The sequence below is a fragment of the Panthera uncia genome, chromosome B1, assembly GCF_023721935.1.
Source record: "Panthera uncia isolate 11264 chromosome B1, Puncia_PCG_1.0, whole genome shotgun sequence".
NCBI lineage: Eukaryota > Metazoa > Chordata > Mammalia > Carnivora > Felidae > Panthera > Panthera uncia.
This window is the reverse complement of record NC_064811.1, coordinates 178,798,181-178,821,011: the sequence shown is the minus strand read 5'-3', so window position 1 is coordinate 178,821,011 and position 22,831 is coordinate 178,798,181. Positions and strand designations below refer to the sequence as shown.

General features: G+C 37.4%; 1 protein-coding gene across 4 annotated transcripts in view; it reads left to right on the top strand.

The window, feature by feature from the left end:
• Positions 1 to 22,831, top strand: part of MSR1 (macrophage scavenger receptor 1) — an 83,582-nt gene that overhangs the window by 28,094 nt on the left and 32,657 nt on the right. For all 4 annotated transcript variants that reach the window (XM_049631698.1, XM_049631699.1, XM_049631697.1 and 1 more), the window contains exons 6-7: positions 8,485 to 8,565; positions 14,727 to 14,816. In XM_049631698.1, coding sequence (XP_049487655.1) covers positions 8,485 to 8,565; positions 14,727 to 14,816 — 171 coding nt within the window. The remainder of the gene's footprint in view (positions 1 to 8,484; positions 8,566 to 14,726; positions 14,817 to 22,831) is intronic.

Below are 22,831 nucleotides of genomic sequence, written 5' to 3'. Positions count from 1 at the left end.
TATCCAGTTTAAAAAGTTAGTCAGTATATACATACAATATTTATTAAAATTTGCACATAAGTGGATTAACTTTCCCTTCTTCTAAATGCACTTCAGACATCTCTTCTGGGATCATTTCCCTTCTTCCTAAAGTATATCTTTCGGAGGTTCATTAAGTGAAAGTCCAAATGGTGAGATCTTTGGATTTCATTTTCTCTATTTTGTCCTTGATGTTTAAAATTGTTCTACTACATACATATACAACAGCTCTTCCGGTTATTTCTACCAGTATTTGGAAGACATTTCCCTGGCTTTTTGGCTTTCTTTGCTGTGTTAAAAATGATTGCTCCGAATCTGCTCGTCATTCTTCTTGTCTTTATTACCTGCCGTTTCACTAATTGTGTTTCTTATATTGAGAATTGATTCATATCACGTTTGTTTTACTTCTCCTGTTTGTAAATTTAAGTCGATCGCAAGTTCAGGAACGTTTTCAGCATCGGTCTCTTCCAATACTGCTTCTTCACAAACTTCTGTACTCTTTGTTCTGTGATTCTACCTCAATTCATGCTAGGTCCTCGAATAAGAGGACTGTTAATTCGAGTCTGTTAAACTCTATTTTATGATTGTAACCCTTTTATTTTATTAGTAATTAACAGAAATCCATGAGGTTTTTATTACATAACACTAGGAAAAAATATTTTCAGCCTAATATACAAGTACTTACAGGGGAAAAAATTAAAGCAAGTCCCAGAAGACTATATATAGTATAATTTTTGTTTCTAATGCTCATAATTTAGCAAAAGTAAACCATGTGTATTTATAGCTGCATACATATGTAATGAGAATTGGTAGCTTTTCAAGTGCAGGAAAGTGGGAACCACAAAATTCAAGTTAAAGTTTAGGTCTGGAAAGAAACAAGATGAATGTGATTGGGAAGCACCCAAATAGATACCTGTTTCTTGATTTGTGACATTGCAGGAGTGTTCTCTTTATTATTGTGCTTTATAGCTGACTTATATAGAACACGTTGCTTCCATTCTTTAATTATTACATTAGAAAAGCTGATAAAGAAAAGTTTGAATGAATCAACATTCCCTCTAACAGTTAGATAACTCCACTTTGGATTTCAAATCAATATCCAAAATTTTATAAATCCAGAGCCAAACCCTTGATTCTCGAGCATCCCTCCCCATACACTCTGCCAGTCTGTTGAGTTCCTGGGCTTATGTGTCAGCTGTATCATTATCTATCTAGTTACTCACCCCAAGATGTCAGAAGCTGTCTTTGATGTCTTTCTGTTGCTTCCTACGTGTGATCCATGTATGAGTCCTGTTAACTCTTGTTACATACACTATTTCAAATAAAACCACATCTCACTATCTCCTCTGTCACTATTATAATTCAAGCAACTGTATTTGGCTGAGGCACTGCATCAGCTTCCTACTCATTCTCCCTGATTCTACTTTTAATCCATCCTACATAACGTAGAGCAAAAGAGCGGTGTAAGAAATTAGTAGATAGTTTAGCTCTCATGCTGAAACCCTCCAATATTTTTCCTATCGACTTAGAATGAATCTGAAATCCTCCTTGGTTTCACACCCACCTACTTATCTGCCCTCATTTTCCCACTTCCCTCTGGTATTCTCTCTGTCTGGCTCGGAAATCTGGAAGAATGAAAGTGCTAAGTGTAAGTTAGCATAGTAACTTACATGGTAAGTAAGTTACATAGTAGCTTACAAAGTGTAAGTTCCTGAGGAGGAAGTGCTACTTTCATTTCTTACTGTCCATCATGTACACTCCTGCCTTGTCTCTTGAAACGTTGTTCTCTTAGAACGCCACTCCTTGGATCCACTCAAGAACACTATTTTAGGGCTAATTTTTTTCCCTCCTCTATTCTCATTTTCCTCCCCCCATCTCTTTATGTCATCATTTGCTTTAGCTTCCTCATAGTACTTACCACTGCGTGAAATTGTTTCATCTGTGCATTTGCTTATTTGTTTAGGATACATCTTCTCTAATAGCTCGTGAGTTTCATGAGGTTGAGTTTCACCTTTCTTGTCTATCTGTCTGTCTCTAGTACCTGTTAGAGCGCTTTCTGTGCAGTGGGAGAGCAATTATATACGTGCTGAATAAATAAGCAAAACTGGCACTTTCTTCTCCTTAAGTCACACTTTGTAATAGCAGTGTCTTGGGTAAACTTTTCTTACCACTGCTCTACCAGACTATTGAAATAGTCTCCCAATCATTTCCTTCCCCAATCTTTCAGACTGTAATTCTATCTGCATTCTTGGTAAAATGCAGTCTTCCTGAAGAGAAAAAACCCTCGATTATAAGCTTCTCTATCACTTCCTCATTCTATGTTTCTCTCTGCAGCACTCAGGATCTTGTCTAATGTGTATTTAACCACTTTTCAGTACCTGATTTCGTCCTTTTCCCTTTGTGATACCAAATACTTCAATTGATTCAATTATGATTCTAACATACCAAGTACTTTTTATATCCTGACTCATGCCTTTGCCTTTGCTTGAAATATCTTCTCTTCCCTTTGTATCTGAAAATATCCTATCTTTCATTCAATGCCCATCTAATATCTGAAGTCTTCTCTAGTTCCATCAGAGTAATACTTCCTGACATTTACATCTTGTTTAATATCGAACATTAGGTATTCTTTCATAAGAGAAATCTTCAGGGGCGCCTGGGTGGCGCAGTCGGTTGAGCGTCCGACTTCAGCCAGGTCACGATCTCGCGGTCCGTGAGTTCGAGCCCCGCGTCGGGCTCTGGGCTGATGGCTCGGAGCCTGGAGCCTGTTTCCGATTCTGTGTCTCCCTCTCTCTCTGCCCCTCCCCCGTTCATGCTCGGTCTCTCTCTCTCTGTCCCAAAAATGAATAAAAGACGTTGAAAAAAAAATTAAAAAAAAAAAAAAAAAAAAAGAGAAATCTTCACATGATAGTCATACCTAAAAGTATCTCACATCGTCTTCTAGTTCACTGTTGCCGCTTCCTGAAAACAATACATCCCTTAAAACCAGGGACTATCTTTTATATTCTCTACCACATATAAGCATAAAACAAATGTTGAATAAATACCCTTGAAATTATAACCCAAGAAAAATGAATTGTCCACGTTAATGAGTGCTTTATCACTTGCTGGTTGTAGGATTTGCCATCTTTGGGTCCCTCCTCTTAATATCAACACCTGCTATGTAATCATGAAGATAAAAGAGACAAAGATATTTTAACATATTTATCAAGTAATTACAGTCATTAGCGTCTTAAGGACTAAGTGGAATTTCATCATTGAAATCATGAAGTAGAGTTTGGTAGGGAGTGAGGCATAGCATGATTTAAAGAATCAAAGTCAGTGAACATTCAAGGAGAGGAGTTAAGAGAAATAAACTACAATATGGCTCAGTGGTGAGAAGAGAGAATGTGATGTTTATTTGAAATGAGATTTTAGACAAATGTTCCTTGGAGGATCTAAAATCATACATATATTCAGACATGTATATATTCATATCAAGGAAGAAGAATAAACAATTGGTAGAATTTAAACTTGGATATTTGTACACCTAGTTACCGTGATTTTAAAAAACTGGTGTGTTTTTCACCATGAGGTAAAAGAAAAATTCATCCCAGAAAAAAAGTGGGAAAACAGAGCCAAAAGTGAAGTCAATTAAACACGGAATAGTGTAGCCTAGAATGTCAGGAAAGAAGTGGTCTAGTTCTGTTTTTACCCGACTAGCCTTTAAAACCTTGGACAATTTACTCTCTCTGACCTCTCTATACGTATGTTTGACTAAGAAACCTCTAAGTCCTCTTCCAGATTAAAGATATCTAAGTCAATGAGCATGAAAACTAAAAAAAGAGAGAGAGAGAGAGAGAGAGAGAGAGAGAGAGAGAGGCAGGTTTAAGAACCAATAGCCAAGAAGATTTGGCAGATTTTTATGATGATCTAAACAGAAGGCAAGATTAAGACTGAAGTAGAAAATATATGATCATAATGAATAGGACACGGAGAAGCATAGCTCTGGAAATTTAGGCAGACATTATTAGTTCTTTGGTATCATCTGAGGATTTTAAATGATATGATATGCCTGGGTTTGCTTTTCCAGTGAACTGTATAATTTTGATCTCTGGTATTTATGGTTACTGAGTATTCTAAATCAGTTCTTTTTTGTGGCTATCTAGAAATCTTAGTTTTCGTTTAAAAAAAATCATAGGGAGGGAGGTAAGTAATGGATTTGGTATGTGTGTTTTATAGAGGGAATTGTCCATGGCAAATTATCGCTGCAGTGTTTATGAATTATCCCTGTAACTCTGGAGTTAGGAGGCATTAAATTTGAAGAAAAATAGTGTGAATTCTTATATGGCTTCTTGAACTAGAGCAAATCAGACATTTTGGGCAATATTAATCTAATCTTGACATCGGTTAGCAAGGGAGCTGACAGGTAGCATTATGTCCATTTATTGATGTACAGAGGTGGTTATTGATGTGATTATGGAATAGAATTTTGAGAGACTAATAATTCAGAACAAAGAAGGCAACTGCAAAGAAACTAAGTCTCCTGACTTTAAGTTCTTCGTTCTTTTTTCCATAACATGGCGGAATAGATAGCTGTATTTCTGTATAGTTGATGGAGATAGTATTTTTTTTAAGCTGGAACTTAAGGAAATATGAAGGTGAAATAGACACAATCCATTCCGACCAGATTAAAAAAAAAAAAAAAGTCTAGAATACTCCAGCTGCAGGATGATTAGGATGTGAGCTACAGCAGGGATAGAGAGGAGATACCACTTTTGTAAGGTAGCATGAGAGCATTATATTCACAGTGTTCTTAAAAAGTCTACACACAAAGCTAAGAGAAAACTGGTATATGATCTGTATACTTCTATCCCACCAAAATATGTAAAAGACACTAAAAATATTTATTGAGATACTTCCCACATTTCGGTCTAGGCAGTGCAAGAGATATAACAATGTATAAAAATGAAACATAATAAGTGAGATTATTGTTACATGAAGAATAAAATAACAATAAAAATGTAACATCCCACACACCCAGGTAGAATTCTTTAAGGTTTACTTGGTTTTCTTACTCTGGCATTCAGAAACTTGGTATAGTATTTTATATAAAAATACAGAGAAGGATCTTTGACTCCGAATTATATAAAATAACACAGAGGTGTTTGTTATGATTGGATTAATTCTCCAACATTAGAGCTGTATACAGTTACTCTACACAGTTACCTGCAAAATAAGTGTGAGGATTGTGTTTGTGAAAGAGTTCTATTTCCTACTTGCTGAATAAATGGTGAGCACTTTTTTTTTGCTTTTAAATGTTTATTCTTGAGACAGAGAGAGACAGAGCATGAGCAGGGGAGGGGCAGAGAGAGAGAGAAAGGGAGACACAGAATACAAAGCAGGCTCCAGCTTCTGTGTTTCAAACTCTTGGACCACAAGATCATGACCTGAGCCAAAGTCATATGCTTAACGAACTGAGCCGCCCAGGCGCCCCAAGTGGTGGGCACTCGTAATCACAGAGGCTAAGAGCCTAGATATACTCTATGGGTCCCTTGTTTCTTGTCTCACACATTCCCCTTTTTTCCTGAAATGTCTGTGTCTTGCTCTAGAGCTCTAATTATTAAATCAGAATCTTTCCTTGTGCACTTTTTTTTCCTTGAGTACTGTGGATTTGCTTCCTTTCAGTTTGCTCAGCAAAATCTGGGCTGCAGATTGAGTCTTTCCATCCTGCTTGCCTTAACTTTGTCACTGTATAAAGATGACTGAACCACAGCTGTGTTCTTGGTGGTGGACGTATAACCCCTGCTGTTGGGAATGTCTGCCTTCTGCATGGAATGGAAGATGTGTACAGATTGATGTAAAACCGTGACATTTCTTGTGCAACATCAAAATATGTGTGTCCAACATTAAGCCAAAGCTTAGGAGAATTTGTTTACGTGATTATATGGAAAAAAAATAGGCAGGCAAACAAAACAAAACAAAAAGTACAGACACAGGAAATAAATATTCTCTCAAGATGATAGAATTATGGGGGTGCCTGGGTAGTTCAGTTGGTTGAGCATCTGATTCGATTTTGGCTCATGTCATGATCTCGTGGTTTGTAGGATCGAGCCCCACATTGGGCTCTGTGCTGACAGCATGGAACCTGCTTGGGATTCTCTCTTTCCTTTCCCTCTGCTCTTGCTCTCTGTCTCTCAAAATAAATTTCTAAATAAAAAAGATGACAGAATTATGAATTATATTTTTTCTAGGCTTTTATATTTCTTATAATAAGTTGCATTGCTTTTATAACAAAAATGCAATGAAATATTACTGCCCCATGTTGCATTTGAAGAGAAAGGGACATTGTGCCATTGAGAAGAACAATGATGTCTTAAAAACCGGGGAAGGAAGGTTCTAAAATCTAAGTTGGACCTTGAAAAATGGAACAGATCAGAGAAAATGGAGAGAAGCAGGGATGGGACTTCAAACAAAACAAAGAAAATGAATAGAATATACTTTTTCATGAGACAGTCTTTATTTATATGGCCCTCTCCAAATTCTTCAGGTATTTTATTTCCCACCTGAGTAAAACTTGTCAACAAATGCTCTCTAACCAGTGATGCAAAATATAGTTGTGTATCATCCTTGGGCTATGTATTTGGCTGAACAACAGCGATTGAAAATGCCTCTTTTAGTTTTTTAAATAATGTTTTTAAATGTTTGTTTATTTATTTTGAGAGAGAGAGAGAGAGGGAGAGAGAGAATCCCACGCAAGCTCCACACTCACTACAGAGCCTGACATGGGGCTCAATCTCAGAACCGTGAGACCATGACCTGAGCCGAAATCAAGAGTCGGATGCTTAACCAACCAACTGAACCACTCAGCCACCCCAAAATGCCTCTTTTAAAGGATCTGTATTTATTATTCTATGGTATATCCAAGATTGTTTCTTCCTTGAAACAAAGGAAAATTGTAGAGTGTTCTGCATTAAGTGAAGGGGTTAATACTTGTCCTGTGCGGTCCATGTAGAAGAGGGGATACTAGCAGTGTTACCTTAAATTTCCAAAGTGCCATCATTCTAAAGAGGTGATCACTAGGTTTCTGTTTTGCTGGGCATAGAAAATTCAAAGACTACATCAGTATTGATCAAATTCAGTATTCAGGGGTCTTTGGGGAAATTGTGAGGCCAGGCAGTCAAACTTTTCCCTGAGACCTCTCCAACTTATTTTGTAGTGTCTATATCTATTTGGTCATTCTACTTGATACAACTCTATTGATCTATTTAGTCATTCTACTTGATACAACTCTAGTTGAACAATACAGGGGTTAGGGGCACTGATCTCCTGTGCACTTGAAAATGAGTGTATAACTTTTGACTCTCCCCAAACTTAACTACTGATAGCCTACGGTTGACCAGAGCCTTACCAATAAAAATCAATTGACACACGTTTTGTAAGTTATATGTATTTTATACTGTATCTTACAACAAGGCTAGATAAAAGAAATTTTATTAAGAAAATCATAAGCAAGAGAAAATATATTTGCAGTACTGTAGTGTATGTGTCCAAAAAAAAAGTCTGCATGTGAGAGGACCCATAGTTTAAACCCATGTTGTTCAAGGATCAACTGTGTTTTACTTGAAAAAGTATTCTTTTACTCATTTTCACCTCCCTACCTTTCCCCATGTCTCTCCCACTTACCCAGAATTCTCTTTCACCTCATTCTATCCATTCTTCAAACTACCTTTCAACTCCTACTCTATCAATAAAGGCTTTTCAACCATTGCCACTCCTGCTGATTTACATCTCTCTAACAAATATCTGAGTTTGCTATTTTCAACAATATGGGTTTTGGTTGTCTACTATGTGTGGATCACACATGATTGATAGGTCCTTACTTACACATTTTCCAGATAGCAACTAACTGAATATAATGAAATCTGCCTAGTATGTATAGAGTACTGATGTGGGTTTATGCTGTCATTGACTCAGTGTCTTTCTCTGCTCCTGGGTTCTAAGAACCTCGAAAAGTGGTAGCCACACATAATTATGTAATACATAATTAGGTTGTCTATTTTAGGGCTATCTCCTCCTTATCAGGATAGAACATTGCACTCCTCTGTAGCAGGGCATGCCTCCATTCTGGAAGGTCAGTCTTATTCGTGTTATTGCACAACAAAGAAAAGACTTTGGATTTACTTACAGAATTGTCTTTTTTTTTTTTTAATTTTTTTTAATGTTTATTTTTGAGAGAGACCACAAGTCGGGGAGAGGAAGGGACAGGGGAATAGAGGATCTGAAGTGGGCTCTGCACTGATAGCAATGAGCCCAATGTGGGACTCAGACTCGCGAACCGTGAAATCATGACCTGAGCCAAAGTCTGACGCTTAACCGACTGAGCCACCCAGGCGGCCCTACTTATAGAACTGTCTTGAAACGTGACAGATCCATTTTACCTATGTTTTCAAACTTTGACCAATAATTGTAATTTATTTTTTAAAGGTCCTCCTGGACGCCCAGGTGAAAAAGGAGAGAGGGGTCCTGCTGGAGAAAGTGGTCCACGAGGCATTCCAGGTGCAATAGGTATGGTAATAGTAACCACTTAATCATACACTATAGGGCCAGGTAATATGTATGTGTGTAGGGGAAAATGGTTATTCGATTTTTCTCCTGTGGAGCATGTGCGTGTGTGTGTGTGTGTGTGTGTGTGTGTGTGTATTAAGGGGGATATTAAGTATTTTCCAGCAGCCTAATCACTATAATGTACCATATGTAACTGCTTTAGGTTTTTGAAACAAGTTAAATGCTTTAGCCAGAGTTACCATATGGGGTTTTCAAGAAGTCTGGGGAGTGCTGTCCATGTCCTTGATCACACATAGTGTATGGCAGACCTAGCTTTAGGTCACATGAAGAGAATATGAAAATCATCTTCACATTGAATATATTTGCATTATATATATAATGTGTGTGTGTGTGCGAATATATATATACGCACACACACACACATATACACACATATGTATATATACGTGTGTATATATATGTAAAATGTAATGTATATATGTAAAATATATATTAAATTTATATAAATATAAATAATACATACACTATAGATGTATATATACGTGTGTATGTATATGTGTGTGTGTGTGTGTGTGTATATATATGTATACATGTGTATATATACACACACACACATATATATACACATATGTATATATATGTGTGTGTGTGTATATGTAAAATGTAATGTATATATGTAAAATATAAAATGTATATAAATATAAATAGTACGTATACTATAGATGTATATATATGTGTGTATGTATGTATATATGTGTGTGTGTGTGTATGTATGTGTGTGTATGTATGTGTGTGTGTATATATATACGTGTATGTATACACACACACACACACACACGCACACACATCTCAAAGGAATTTGGATTCCTTGTATAGTCCTTAACTGGAATATATCTGCTTAAACTTAAGAAATCTAAATGTAAGTATTGACTAGAATACAAATGACTTCTACCTTCATTGTCAGCCACTCTGTATTTTGCTTCAAGCAAAATAGTTTTAAATTATTTTCCTCTGTTGATGTTGTAATCTTGAAAGCAGTATTTTGAGAGAAGATAATAGAAGACAGAAAAGGAGAAAGAGCATGAACTCTCCTTGCTCTCAAAAACATAAAGGAGACAAGAACAATAGCATGATTGTCATGTTATTCTTCACTAGAAACCAAATACCCACATGCTCTTTGAAAGTGGGGAGTATACCGCTTGGCTTAATTATATCTGGGAGGGGCTGTGCCGCCCAAAACATGTCTAAATACCATGTAGTTCATCCTATTATTCTGTCTGTTGGTTGTATAAAATGTTCTTCTTTCTGATCAATATATTGACCGGCCCGGGTTACATCAGAAAACTAACGTTTAAAAATGAAAAACCTGAGGGGCGCCTGGGTGGCGCAGTCGGTTAAGCGTCCGACTTCAGCCAGGTCACGATCTCGCGGTCCGTGAGTTCGAGCCCCGCGTCGGGCTCTGGGCTGATGGCTCGGAGCCTGGAGCCTGTTTCCGATTCTGTGTCTCCCTCTCTCTCTGCCCCTCCCCCATTCATGCTCTGTCTCTCTCTGTCCCAAAAATAAATAAAAAACGTTGAAAAAAAAAAAAATGAAAAAAAAAAAAAATGAAAAACCTGAATGTGACACCTCTGACCTTGGCATCATTATACTTAAAAGGCCAATGCATAGTTTACATGAAAAAGGCTTTAAAATTGTTTAAAATCTATTTGTGTATCTATTTATTACATATGTATACACAATATATACATAATTTTTTCTATTAGGCAGGTTGCTGGTATGCCTTTGAAAACATTGCCAGGTAAGATTCTTTATTCAGAAAAATCTTTCTACTTGACTAGCAATCCGGAGATCTTACCAATGGCGCGTTAATGTCATAGCAGGGGAAGTAACCAGTATTCTGTCAGCTGTCAGAGCTGCTGTTGTCAAAGGTCTGTCAGCTCCTCCATTACAGACTGCAATTGTCAAAGCTTTATAACTCAACCATGTAAGTTCAGTCTGGGCTACAACTTGCTGTGCAAAACTTCATCTTGGGAGAATCTTTTGCAACTGTTTCTGAACTATGGATGTATGAAATAGAAAAAGGGATTTAAAAGTTTCAGCTTTCGTTAATACCCTGAGCAGATACCATTGCAAAGCTGCTGATTCTTTTAGTGAGGGTTTAGTCTGTTGCCGTTGGTACTGCTCTTTTACGCAAGTAGGCGTTATGTAGTTTCTCACGTAAGAGAGTTAGATTTCATTGTTGGGGTATAAGTTGACTCTGGTAGATTATTAAGTTGCCATTTGGTCTGGTGCACTGCAGCAAAAGTATTCAGGTTACCAGGCATCTCTCTTAATGGATTCTTCCTCGCTTGATTGGTACATTCTGTTTTGTTCGCTGCCAGATTACCTCATTGCTCAATATGGGTACTAGAATCAGGAAGTAAAGAGTATATGATGAACAGTGATGATAATTCTACTTCCTGATTACAGCAAGTTCGTTGACATCTCACGAATACGTGCAGTCGAGCTTATTAAACTCCGCTTGACCAACTAACTCAAAGTCCTCTAGATTCACAACCGTGATCTCTAAACCTGACAAACTTTAATGATTATTCTAGCGGCCTGAATAACCAATTCATTAATATACTGCAGTAGATACTCAGGTACTGGGCTGGGTATTATGTTCAAATTTGCTGTATCTCAAATAACAGAAATTTCAGACTGCCAGTTCCTTGGAAGCATGCCAGGGAGAATGACCTATGCCTTTTACTCAACAAAATCTTTGCTGAGCACTTTTCCTGTTCCTTGTGCGCTCTACAAGGCCTTGTGGATCCTATACTCAGAGGTTGAGAATTTCTGCCTGCACAAAACTTCCAGTATGATAAATAATTCTATAAACGATAAATGTCGTGGTACAGGATTCTTGACATCCTCTGAAATCCTTTGGGGGCACTTTCTGGGTTATTCCCCCATGACAATAGTGCTTTAAGGAAAGGACGCTGAATTAGATCCTGAAGTATCCTTTCTGTAGCCATCTACTAGGTTGTTTCTGCCCACTGCGATCAATAACAGAGTAGCCTGACCTGTAGGCATGGGAGCGCTACCTACATGAGACGCCTTGAGAGGGAACCACAGGGTCCACTGGCTACAAAACATTGATCATTATCCAGTGCTGTTTACTTTTCAGACATAGCTTGAATTTTCTTCCATAAGAATCATGCTTCTGGAAGAGAAAATGAAGTCCATCTAACTGTGGTTATTGAAGGACCAGAACTGTATTTCATTAATCTTTATATCTACCCGTGTCTTTACCCCACCCACCCCTCTTCTTCCAGTCTGTGGCCCAAAAAGGTTTCTCCCCCAGCCTGGAACCAGGACAGTGCTCCCCAAAATATGCATTTGAGTAAGGAACATTGCTGGCTGCAGACTCTTGCTATGAGTGTAGAAAGCAGGTTTCTTTGGGAGGTAACTAATTATGCCAATGAATCCAAAAATGTCTGCAAATTATGTACATGCCATTAAATAAAATTAAGTTAGCAGCCTTGACAAAAAGCTGGTGAAAATAATGATTATATTACAAAGAAGAACATCGGGGCACCTGGGTGGCTCATTCGGTTAAGTGTCCTACTCTTGGTTTCGGCTCAAGTCATGATCTCATGGTTCATGAGATCGAGCCCAACATCAGGCTCTGTGCTGACAATTTGGAGCCTGCTCAGGATTCTGTCTCTGTCCCCCCTTTTCTTTCTGCCCCTCCCCCACTCACATACACAGATGCACGCATGTTCTCTCTCTCAAAATAAATAAAAATAAAGAAGTATCATTAAATACACAAGTCACATAACTCTATAGGTCATATAGAGTCTGCCTAAATATCTCCCATCATGGAGGTCTAATGATCAAGTGATTTCTATGAAAGTATCACATGGCCTTCATTTATGGATTCATTTGTTCACCCCCTGAAAATGTGACATAATTCCTAGTTGAAGAGCTGTATTCTAAGCGTCACCGAAATGTATTCAGTAAGCCATTATTGGAGAGGTTTTTCCTGATCCCCTTGCTAGGCATCCTCTATTACATTTCTCTCTTTTTTCTAAAATTATCATCTCCAGGGGCGCCTGGGTGGCTTAGTCGGTTAAGCGTCCGACTTCAGCTCAGGTCATGATCTCGCGGTCTGTGAGTTCGAGCCCCGCATTGGGCTCTGTGCCTTGAACCTGTTTCAGAGCCTTGAACCTGTTTCAGATTCTGAGTCTCCCTCTCTCTCTGACCCTCCCCCATTCATGCTTTGTCTCTCTCTGTCTCAAAAATAAATAAACGTTAAAAAATTAAAAATAAATAAATAAATAAATAAATAAATAAATAAATAAATAAAATAAAATTATCATCTCCAAAATCACCTTCTTTCTTGATTTGTTAACTTTCTTGCTGTATGTCTCCACAGTGGAAGATCTGTTCAGATAAGAACCTGTGTAACTCCAAGAACATATAGGGACTGACATAATATGTGTGCTCAGTGTACCTTTGTTGAATTAATGGAGAAAATTGTAAAAATGGGAGTTACCCATGAGCAGCATTCTATAAAAAGTGGGCAGTGACCTAAGATTTAAAAAAAGAGAGAGAAAGAATTTAGAGTCAGTGCTTTTATATGTAAATTTGAGTGACCTTTTAATAACTGTAAGTACAGATACTGACTATCTTCCTTGGGTAATGAAGAAAGGTATAAGTATTAATCAATTAGCCCATCTTGAGAATTGACGATAATTCTTTTTTAGGCTGTATGCTATGAAATCCAGCTAGTAGATACTATAAGGTAGAGTGTGTTTGTGTGTGAGTTTGTGTGTGTATTCAATATATGAAAATAGCAATTTATGTATCATATATTGATATAGTTAGGTATATATAGATTTATACATATACATTTATATATATAATGCATATATACAGTATATCTATATTTATGTAAAGTAATGTATATTGAATTATTAAATTGAGATGCCCTGACTTTACTCATATTTCTAAACATAATTTATCATTTTATTGCTTTGGATATCTGCTTAATATACAATGGAAGCAAAGTTTAGGCTGGCATAAATAATATTTCTTAACTATTTAAGAATGTTAAATTTTAACTTTAAACTTTAACTTAAATGTTGAACTTAACATTTCTTAAAGAATATTTAGCTCAATTTTAGGTATCTATATGAATGTACCTCAAGAAAAGTTTTTTTTTTTTTTTTTTTTTACTGAATTAAGTATGGATAAGTCCTGCCTCCTGGAACTTGTAAACTAACAACAATATATTAACAGATTGATATTGGAAAAAGATGTATAGTTTTTAAATTTTTCATAGTGTGCTTCCCAAGGAGTTAACTGAAAATTGAATTAATAGAATCTCTGTGAACTGATAATAACATCTAAAATGAGATTTTTACAATAGTTTATTTCAAAACTATTTGAAATCCTGCTGGACTCCAGGATGAAATAGTTTATTCTACTGGAAAATAACACTTTCATGTGCAGTTTTCATGGTCACTACAGTAATGGTGGGGGGCTATTTTCATTTAATCACATAAAATCCTGGGTTTGTATATTTATATAATATGCACCCATAAATGGAAGCTTTGTATAGTACACACACACACAAATGTGTATATATCACATGTATATGGTCACATTATTGTTTGGGATTACAATAGAATGTGTAAAATCAAGTGCATGAAAGAAAGCTTAATATATTCCAGCAGTAGGACCCAATTTTTTAAATATTTTTTTTATACTTCTCATTGCTTGAGTTGTGTTTTTTCAGGAACAAATCTTAAGAATTGCGTTTTCACCTCGTACATTTCAAAGTTACCATTTCAGCTACAGGCAGAATCCTGCCATTTGAGGATTCCTGATTGGATTACATAAGCCTTCTGGTTAAAACTCCAAAAATTTTTTTCTCATATGCTTTTTACTTGTAATAACAATATGTTTTTTATTGAGTATCTACATTGTACTAAATGCACTAATGTCTCTACCAACTGCTTATATTGTTTATCAATGGCACCCATGAAATGTTATGATCGAATATTATCCCTACCTTTGGAAATTTGCCTATTGTATATTCATTGATTTTCTTATACTCACAAACCTATATGAAAAATGATTTATTTCCACTGTGTTTTTCTTCGTTAACGACATAGGTCCTCCAGGTCCCAAAGGTGATCGGGGAGCAATTGGCTTTCCTGGAAGCCGAGGATTCCCAGGACCAATGGGGAAGACCGGGAGGACAGGTGTGGTGATCATCTAGATGTTCTTTGTAGATAATGTAATATATACATGGAGCAGAGATACTTTCCCATAGTCTTGCATAACAAAAACAGTAGCCATCCCAGTATGAACAGCTGATGCACATGTAGTTTGTCTTGTGGTCTGAAACATTTAGAAACTAATTTCTGTCTACCTGAGCAGTTTCTATGTCCCAAAGGAAAAGTCTTAAAAAAAAAAAAAAAAAAAGACAACAGAGGATTTATAAACTCTACCCAACCGTAAATCACATGAAGAATGGTATCTATCTTAGAAGAAGAGAGTGGAAAGGCTCACAAAGGAAAACAAAGTATAAATATACTTTTAACTAAAATGGGCCAAACCCTGGGAAGTTACAGTCAGCAATCCACAGATAGGTCAGAAATCTTAGTCTCTGTAAGATAAACTGGCTGCTATTATATATTAGTTCTTAATAATCTGCATGATTCAGGCTCTTTAAAATTTACATACGTGATGACGTTATTTCTACTCCTTATAACAGTAGCCTAAGCTTGAATTGTGAGCTTTACAAGGAAATTTTAGAAGGAGAGAGGCTTCTTGTTTCCTAATCTCAAAGAAAATTATGACAAAGGGTCATAATCACCTTATCATTGAGGTGGGTTTTTTTTTTTTTTTAATACATTTTCTTTTTTGGAGTAGTTTTAGGTTTATAGAAAAACTGCACAGAAAATACAGAGAGTTCCCATAAACCCACATCCAGTTTCCCTATTATTAACGCCTCGCCTCAGTGTGGTGCATTTATTAGAATTGATGAACCAATACTGATACATTATTATTAATTTAAGACCACAGTTTATATTAGAGTTCACTCTTAGTGTTATACATTCTGTGGGTTTTGACAAATATATAAAGACATGTGCCCACCACTGGAGTGTCATACAGAGCAGTTTCACTGCCTTAAAGATCCCCTGGGGTCCTCCTACTCCTCACCACCCCACTCCCTCCCAGCCCTGGCTACCACTAATCTGTTTGCACTCTCCGTGGTTTTGCCTTTTCCAGAAGGTCATACAGTTGAAATTATACTGTATGTAATCGTTTCAGATTGGTTTATTCCATTTAGCAATACGCATTTAAGCTTCTCCACGCCTTTTTGTGGCCTGAGAGCTCATTTATTTTTAATGCTCAGTATATCCTGATGTATGGATGTATCACAATTCGTTTGTGCATTCACTTATTTGAAGGACATCGTGGTACTTTAAAGTTTGGGCAGTCATGAATAAGACTGCTGACATGAGTTTGCCTAGAAGTTCGACTGCTGCATCAGGTGGTAAACCTGTGTTTAATTCTGTAAGAAACCGCCAGACTGTCTTCCAAAGTGTCTATACCGTTTTGCACTCCCACCGCAATGAGTGAGAGTTCCTGTTGTTCCACGTCCACACTGGCCTTTGGTGTTGTCAGCGTTTGGATTTTAGCAGTTTTAATAAGTGTGCTGAGGTGTTGTTTTTTGTTAATCTTTATCTATGTAGTTTTGAGAAAGGGAGGGAGGAAGAGAGGGAGGGAGAAAGAGAGATCGATCGATCCAGATCCATCACGAGTGAAGGAGGGGCAGAGAGAAAGGGAAGATCCATCATGAGTGGACGAGGGGCAGAGGGAAACGGAAAGAGAGAACCCTGAGCACACTCCACGCTCAGCATGGAGCCCTGTGCCCATCGATCTCACAACCACCAGATTATGATCTGAGCTGATATCAAGAGTCAGACATTTAACTGACTGAGATGCCCAGGCGCCCCAAGGTGTTTTTGATGGTGTCAGTGGCAATTAAGCTTGGAGAAAAATCAGCTAGCCACCAATAAGCAGCCTTCAATCAGACCCAATTACCTGAACTGAATGGTATATTTATATACCAACCATCTCTAAAACTGTCTAGCTTTAATCAGGCCTTTTTGGCAAAATGGGAAGTGTTCGTTTGTTAATTTGTTTGAAATTATCTACATCCTTCAGGAATTGCTGAATTTACTAAATGAGCAACTTGTGTGTGATAAATATATTTAAAAACCCTGAATTTGACAAAATTGCAAAGCTACTTATAGTTTCCGAGATAATTTAAAATAGTTCCATGAAATGTGAAAACATATTTTATCTGTATTCTAATTTTAAAGCTAAAATGGCATGCTAATCTACTATCTCATTTATTATCCCTGGCAAAATCATGGTAATAGTTTGTTTGGGACTCTTTCTGGTACAGACTATTTGTAACTTTCTATTTACATTAAATCATAAAGGGTAACTTCATAAATGAGTATCAATATGAGCTCTGAGTAAATCAGAGCTATTAATTTGTCTTTCTGGAAAGTCTACACAAAAAGGGGAAACATGGGAAAAAATTATGAATGTTAAGAAGGCTTTATTCTTTTTCACACCCATCTGTTATGTATAATCTTCCTATGTGGTCAGGGATGATGTTAGAAATAAACCACAGAAGAGGCCTGTAACTGTAACGTAACTTAGCTGATTTAATGAAAACTAAGCTTCCTCATTTATTGAGTGCCTATATTTCCTTCTACACCATGCTTGGAGCTGGGAATACAAAACTAGCCGGCTCCCCACCCTTGAGTTTTCTCCCAGAAATTTCCTCACAATGGCTACTCTTCTAAAACTTAGTCAACAAGATCATTCTGTAATGTGTAGGTGCACGATCTAATCTTACGTGGTTCATTTGAGAAGAATGAATGTTTGTCACAGTGGTTTGCATTTGAATTTCACATTGGCACCTGGTTACTCCATGTCTGTTATTTATTTTACCCTCTTGGGAAATACAGGGAAAGCATAGTATGGTAGGTACTTGACAGAAATAGCATAGTGTATCCTTAAAAAAAAAAGAGCACCTCCCCACACATTTAAGCCTCTCTGTGCCTCAGTTTCCTCATCTAAAAACAAGGCTGTTAAGAAGACCCATATTTTAGAATTTCTGTAAAAATAAAATGAATTAATAAATGTTTTAAAGTACTTCAAACAGTTTCTATCAAAAAGAAAGCTATATATACAAGCTATATAAACATGTTAGTTATTAGCTGCTGCCTATACAAGCTCTAGTTTGTTTCTTTTTCCCCACTATCAAGCTCCTACAGTTCAACACATGCCCTCTAATCAAAGTATTTGAGAGAGCATTCACTGATTCATTCACCCAGTCAGCATAATTTTATGAGGGTTCGTTGTGTGCTGCAGATAAAACATAGCATATCCCCTAAGGAGCAGGAATAAAAAAATGCAGAAGCAATTAGCTATAATGCAATGTGGTAGGTAATAAACATTCGTGAATTAGGACCGAACACTATGGAAGCAGAAAGTAAAGAGTGATTAATTCTGTAGAGCAAGACAGGGTGTTACAGAGGAAGCAGTGTTAGCGCTGGCCTAAAAGATGTATAATAGGTTTTATACCTGACACTACTAGAATATTGTATGCGAAATATACTTAGGTTTAAAAAAAAAATGCATACAATTTCTTTAGGTCGGAGGTTCTCAAGCTTTACCAGGCATTAGAATCGCCTGTAAGTCCTGTTAAAATGGCTTACTAGGCTCTACCCCAGAGTTTCTTTTTTTTTTTTTTTTTTTTAAGTTTATTTTGAGAGAGGAAGAGAATGCATGTGGGAGCAGGGGAGGGGCAGAGAGAGAGAGGGAGAGAGAGAATCCCAAGCAGGCTCCACACTGTCAGCACAGAGCCTGACAAGGGGCTCAGTCTCTCCAACTGTGAAATCATGACCTGAGCCAAAATCAAGACTCAGATGCTTAACCAGTTGAGGCCACCCAGGCGTCCCTACCCCCCAGAGCTTCTAAATCAACAGTTTGGGGGCTGGGGGCTGGGCTCCCTTGAAAATTTTTAGTCCTCACAAGTTTCCAGGTGATAGTGATGATGTTGTTTCGGGAACACACTTTGAGAACCATATGTTCAGGTAAAGAAAAGGAGTGGAGAAAGAGAAACTCTGCAAAAATAAAAGCAAGGGCAGAGGTAAGAATTCCTTTGACAAAAGATATCTTTAGGATATCACTGCCTTATTTAAAACCCAAATTCAGTAGAAATGTGAACCAGTCATGCCTGGTACTACTTTAGTTATACTGTAGATTAAAACAATGAATAATAGAGTCTCTCCTCCAAAATGATCCAAAGAAGGTAGTAAAACTAGAAATAAAATCCAGTAATTGTCATATTCTAACCAATGACACGGCCTGGACTATCTGAATAATATTTAAAGCACTGACAGATTTAAAAGCAAAAAGCTTAAGAAGGAGCACCCTGTCGGGGCGCCTGAGTGGCGCATTAGGTTAAGAGTCTCGCTCTTGATTTCGGCTCAGGTCATGATCTCACAGTTCGTGAGATTGAGCCATGCATTGGGCTCTGCACTGACAGCAAGGAAGCTGCTTGGGATTCTCTCTCTCCCTCTTGCTCTGCCCTCCCCTGCTCGCTTTCTCTCTGTCTGTCTCTCTGCGTGTCTCTCAAAATAAATAAACTTAAAAAAAAAAAAAAAAGAGCACCCTATTTATTTTCTCTTCTGCTCTCCTTTTCTTCCCCCTCCCCTTGTGTCCTTCCTTCTGCATGTAATAATTACTTGCTGTATATACACTGCAATGCTAGATCCTGGGAAATGAGGGGTAAATAAGACACGGTCCTTAATAGTCCTTAAGAGAAAGGAAAGACTTTATGTTGTCTTGATATCTAACAGATCTATAGAGTAGAGCAGTTATAATCTGACATACGTATTTCAGAAAGCTTTGAAGATTTAACTGAAATGTAACCTTACCCATCTTCAAAATCTCTGAATGTAACCTCGCTGAATGAACTAGGTTTTAGAGCCTGTAAATAAGGTGCCTCCCTTCGGCTGGAGTCACACAGCCCATTCAAAGTCCGACTGTAAGGGTGAGTTATGGTCTTTCTTCAGAGTATCTGAAACTCTCGACCGTAAATGATCCATGTATTTATTTGACAGATAATTACTGAACATTTTCTCTGTGACATTCATGGAAATAGTCACAAATCAGTGAATATATGGGTTTGGAATTCAGAGGAGAGGCTAGAGGTAGACACACTTGTAGCTATGATTATATAAAAGTTTATTGGAATCTTTGGTTTTAATACTCTTTCATGGGCAGATGGTGAGAGGAGAAGGGGCCTAGGATGAAGCCTTAACCAGCGAGGTACAGGATCCGCAGTAAAAGCCAAACCGTAGATTGAGCAGAAGCAGCCAGGGTGATTAAGAAAAGCTGGGGGATGTGGTGAGAAAAAGCCAAAGGCAAGACGAGTTTCACAAGGCGGTCAAGTAAGATGAGCTCTAGAGAAGTCCCTTTGCTGTTGTTGCTGTTGTTGTAAGGATGTCACCTTAATTGAGAGCAGTTTCCGTGGGGTGAGTGGAAACCAGACGGGGGGATGCTCAGAGGTGTGGAGGATCCAGGATCAGCTGGAACGTGGAGGTAGAGTCAGTTCTTGAACATTCTTGACTCAATCGTGAGATTGAGCCATGCATTGGGCTCTGCACTGAGCCTGAGTAGATATCAGGTTTTTCTGTGTTGTGGTATTCATTTGATTTGTTTTGTTTTTCTTTGAAAGAGATTTGAATACCACTTAGATGCAGATGGCAGGATAAAATAAGGGAGGGGTTGAGGAGACCCAGCAAGAAGGGGGGAGGTTAATGAGAAGGTCAAAGGTGAAGCCTTCAGGAAACAGGAAGCAGTCTTCGGCTTAGGGCGGAGGATGGTCTCATCTAAAATTGAAATACCTGAAGACCTGGGCTCATAGAGCATGTGTGGCAAAATAAGTAATCTAGTGTTCCAGCCCGTAGCAGGGGCACTAAAAATACTTGAAATCATAATGTGATTGAAAATACCCCCTCCTCTACATAAAGTTAGAATGTCAATATATTACATGCTATTTATTTCTTGTTTTTTAATGGCTTTCAGAAACATAAGCTCCTTATTTTTGATTGAAGGGTGCCACTTATGAAAGGAGATTAACTCCAGGTTTTGACAATTCTTGGGCTCCGTTTTAGCCAAAGGTCTCCTTATAAAGGAGGGATGCACTCCTCTTCTCTAGCAAGGATGTTTCTGATGTGTTTACCTGTGAGAAAAAAATCTCCAAGTAACTTCGTCTGTGAGATCTTTGAGTCATGCTAGAGTAACCTAAAACATTTGTATTTACTTATAAGAAGGAAAAAAAAAAGTTTTGTTTCATTTTATCATTTTTAAAAAGTGGTATGAAATAAAAAAGCAAAATAAAAAAAAACCTGATTTTTTATTTATCATAAGATCCTAGAGCTAACAGGATTGAAGTGGGTCGTTCCCTCAGGACTCTGGCTGGAGCATTTCTATTTTTAAACTATCCAAAACAAATTGTAATATAAAAGGACTGCCAAGAATAGTGTACAGCTCTTTCTTTTTTCTAAATAAAGCAAAAATGATCAAATTAAGCTTGTTTGTTACATTACCTTCTCTGAAAAGATTTAGAACTGATCATTACACCCTTTTAAGTACCCCTGTCCCAATTTTTGTTTAATATCTTAGACTTTTCCTCTTGGGGAAATGGAGATACAATATCTCATAAAAGTATATCATCAAAAAAATTGGAAAGGAGTTGAGTACTTTGATAAATTAATGATTTTTGAAAGTTTCACATTACCTGAAATGACTGACTCACAATTAAAAAGTGAATATAATTATGTACAGTGTAATCATGTATGGAAAATGGTTAGAGACAATCTATTCATACTCTAAAAAGGAATGGTTGGCATTTCATGAAATCTTCACAATGAAATTTTAATTGGAAACAGCTTATAATTTTTAAGTGTTAAATCTCAATTCTCATGTTACTTATCAATGTAATTTTATATTTTTAAATCTGATAAATTGGGGCTCAAAAAGTCTTCAAATGATGAATAAGAACAAATGTTCAAAAACAAAGGTGAATACAAAGTAAACTAAATGAGGGAAACAAAAAAAATAAAAACCCAAATAAATATTAAAACTTTAAAATTAAAAATAACTGTATCATATTCCCTCTCTCCTTCCTTCTGTCAGAATAATAAATAAATAAGCATTAAAAAAATGGTGCCATAAAACGTGAAGTGAGATGAAAAAGTCCTTTCTCGTTCACTGAGAATAAAACCACAGGGGGACCATTCTAGCTAAGCTTTGGGAGATGTTGTAAAACGGTAAGAGCTACCGTCTCTTAATTTATTCATCTCTTATGGGCAAGAGGCTTTATAAACATCGTTGCTGATTTTCAAGGTAACTCTTCAATGGAAGGTGTTATTTTTTCATTTGATGGAAGAATAAACTTTTAGTTCAGAAAGATTTGAGGGACGCCTGGCTGGCTCAGTCAGTTAAGCATCTGACTTTGGCTCAGGTCATGATCTCACCGTCCGTGAGTTCGAGCCCCGAGTGGGGCTCTGTGCTGACAGCTCGGAGCCTGGAGCCTGCTTTGGATTCTGTGTCTCCCACTCTCTGCCCCTCCCCTGCTTGTACTCTGTGCTTGGTTGCTCACACTTGTGCTCGCTCACACACGGGGTCTCCCTCCCTCCCTCCCTCCCTCCCACTCAAAAATAAATAAACATTTAAAAAATGAAATAAGGGTGGAGCTGTGGTTGAATAGCAACCTTTAGCAAAGATTTTAACATTGTTTCTGATACCTATTTAAATCCTGACCCTCCTATAAAATGCTAGCCTTGTACCACACCCCTATGTAAATAGATAAGGTTTCTCAAAGCCAAAGTAAGTAGGCTTAGAGGTTTAGATGCCCCTCAGACCTTCTTACCTTCCCTCAGAAGGAGGCGATCAGGATCTTAGCACTCTCAGAAATTCATTCCCAGATGTTTGGGATTTTCCCCCTTAACAAATAGAAAAACAGATGAAGTATAAAGGAAAATACAGAAATCAAGGCTTAAGATGGGATAAAAGACACAAGACATCCTGGGGGGAGAGAGAAAGGCAAAATCAAAGAAAGAGGGAAAACAAACACAGAAGATGAATAAGCACAAATTGTGCTTATACCTTAGTT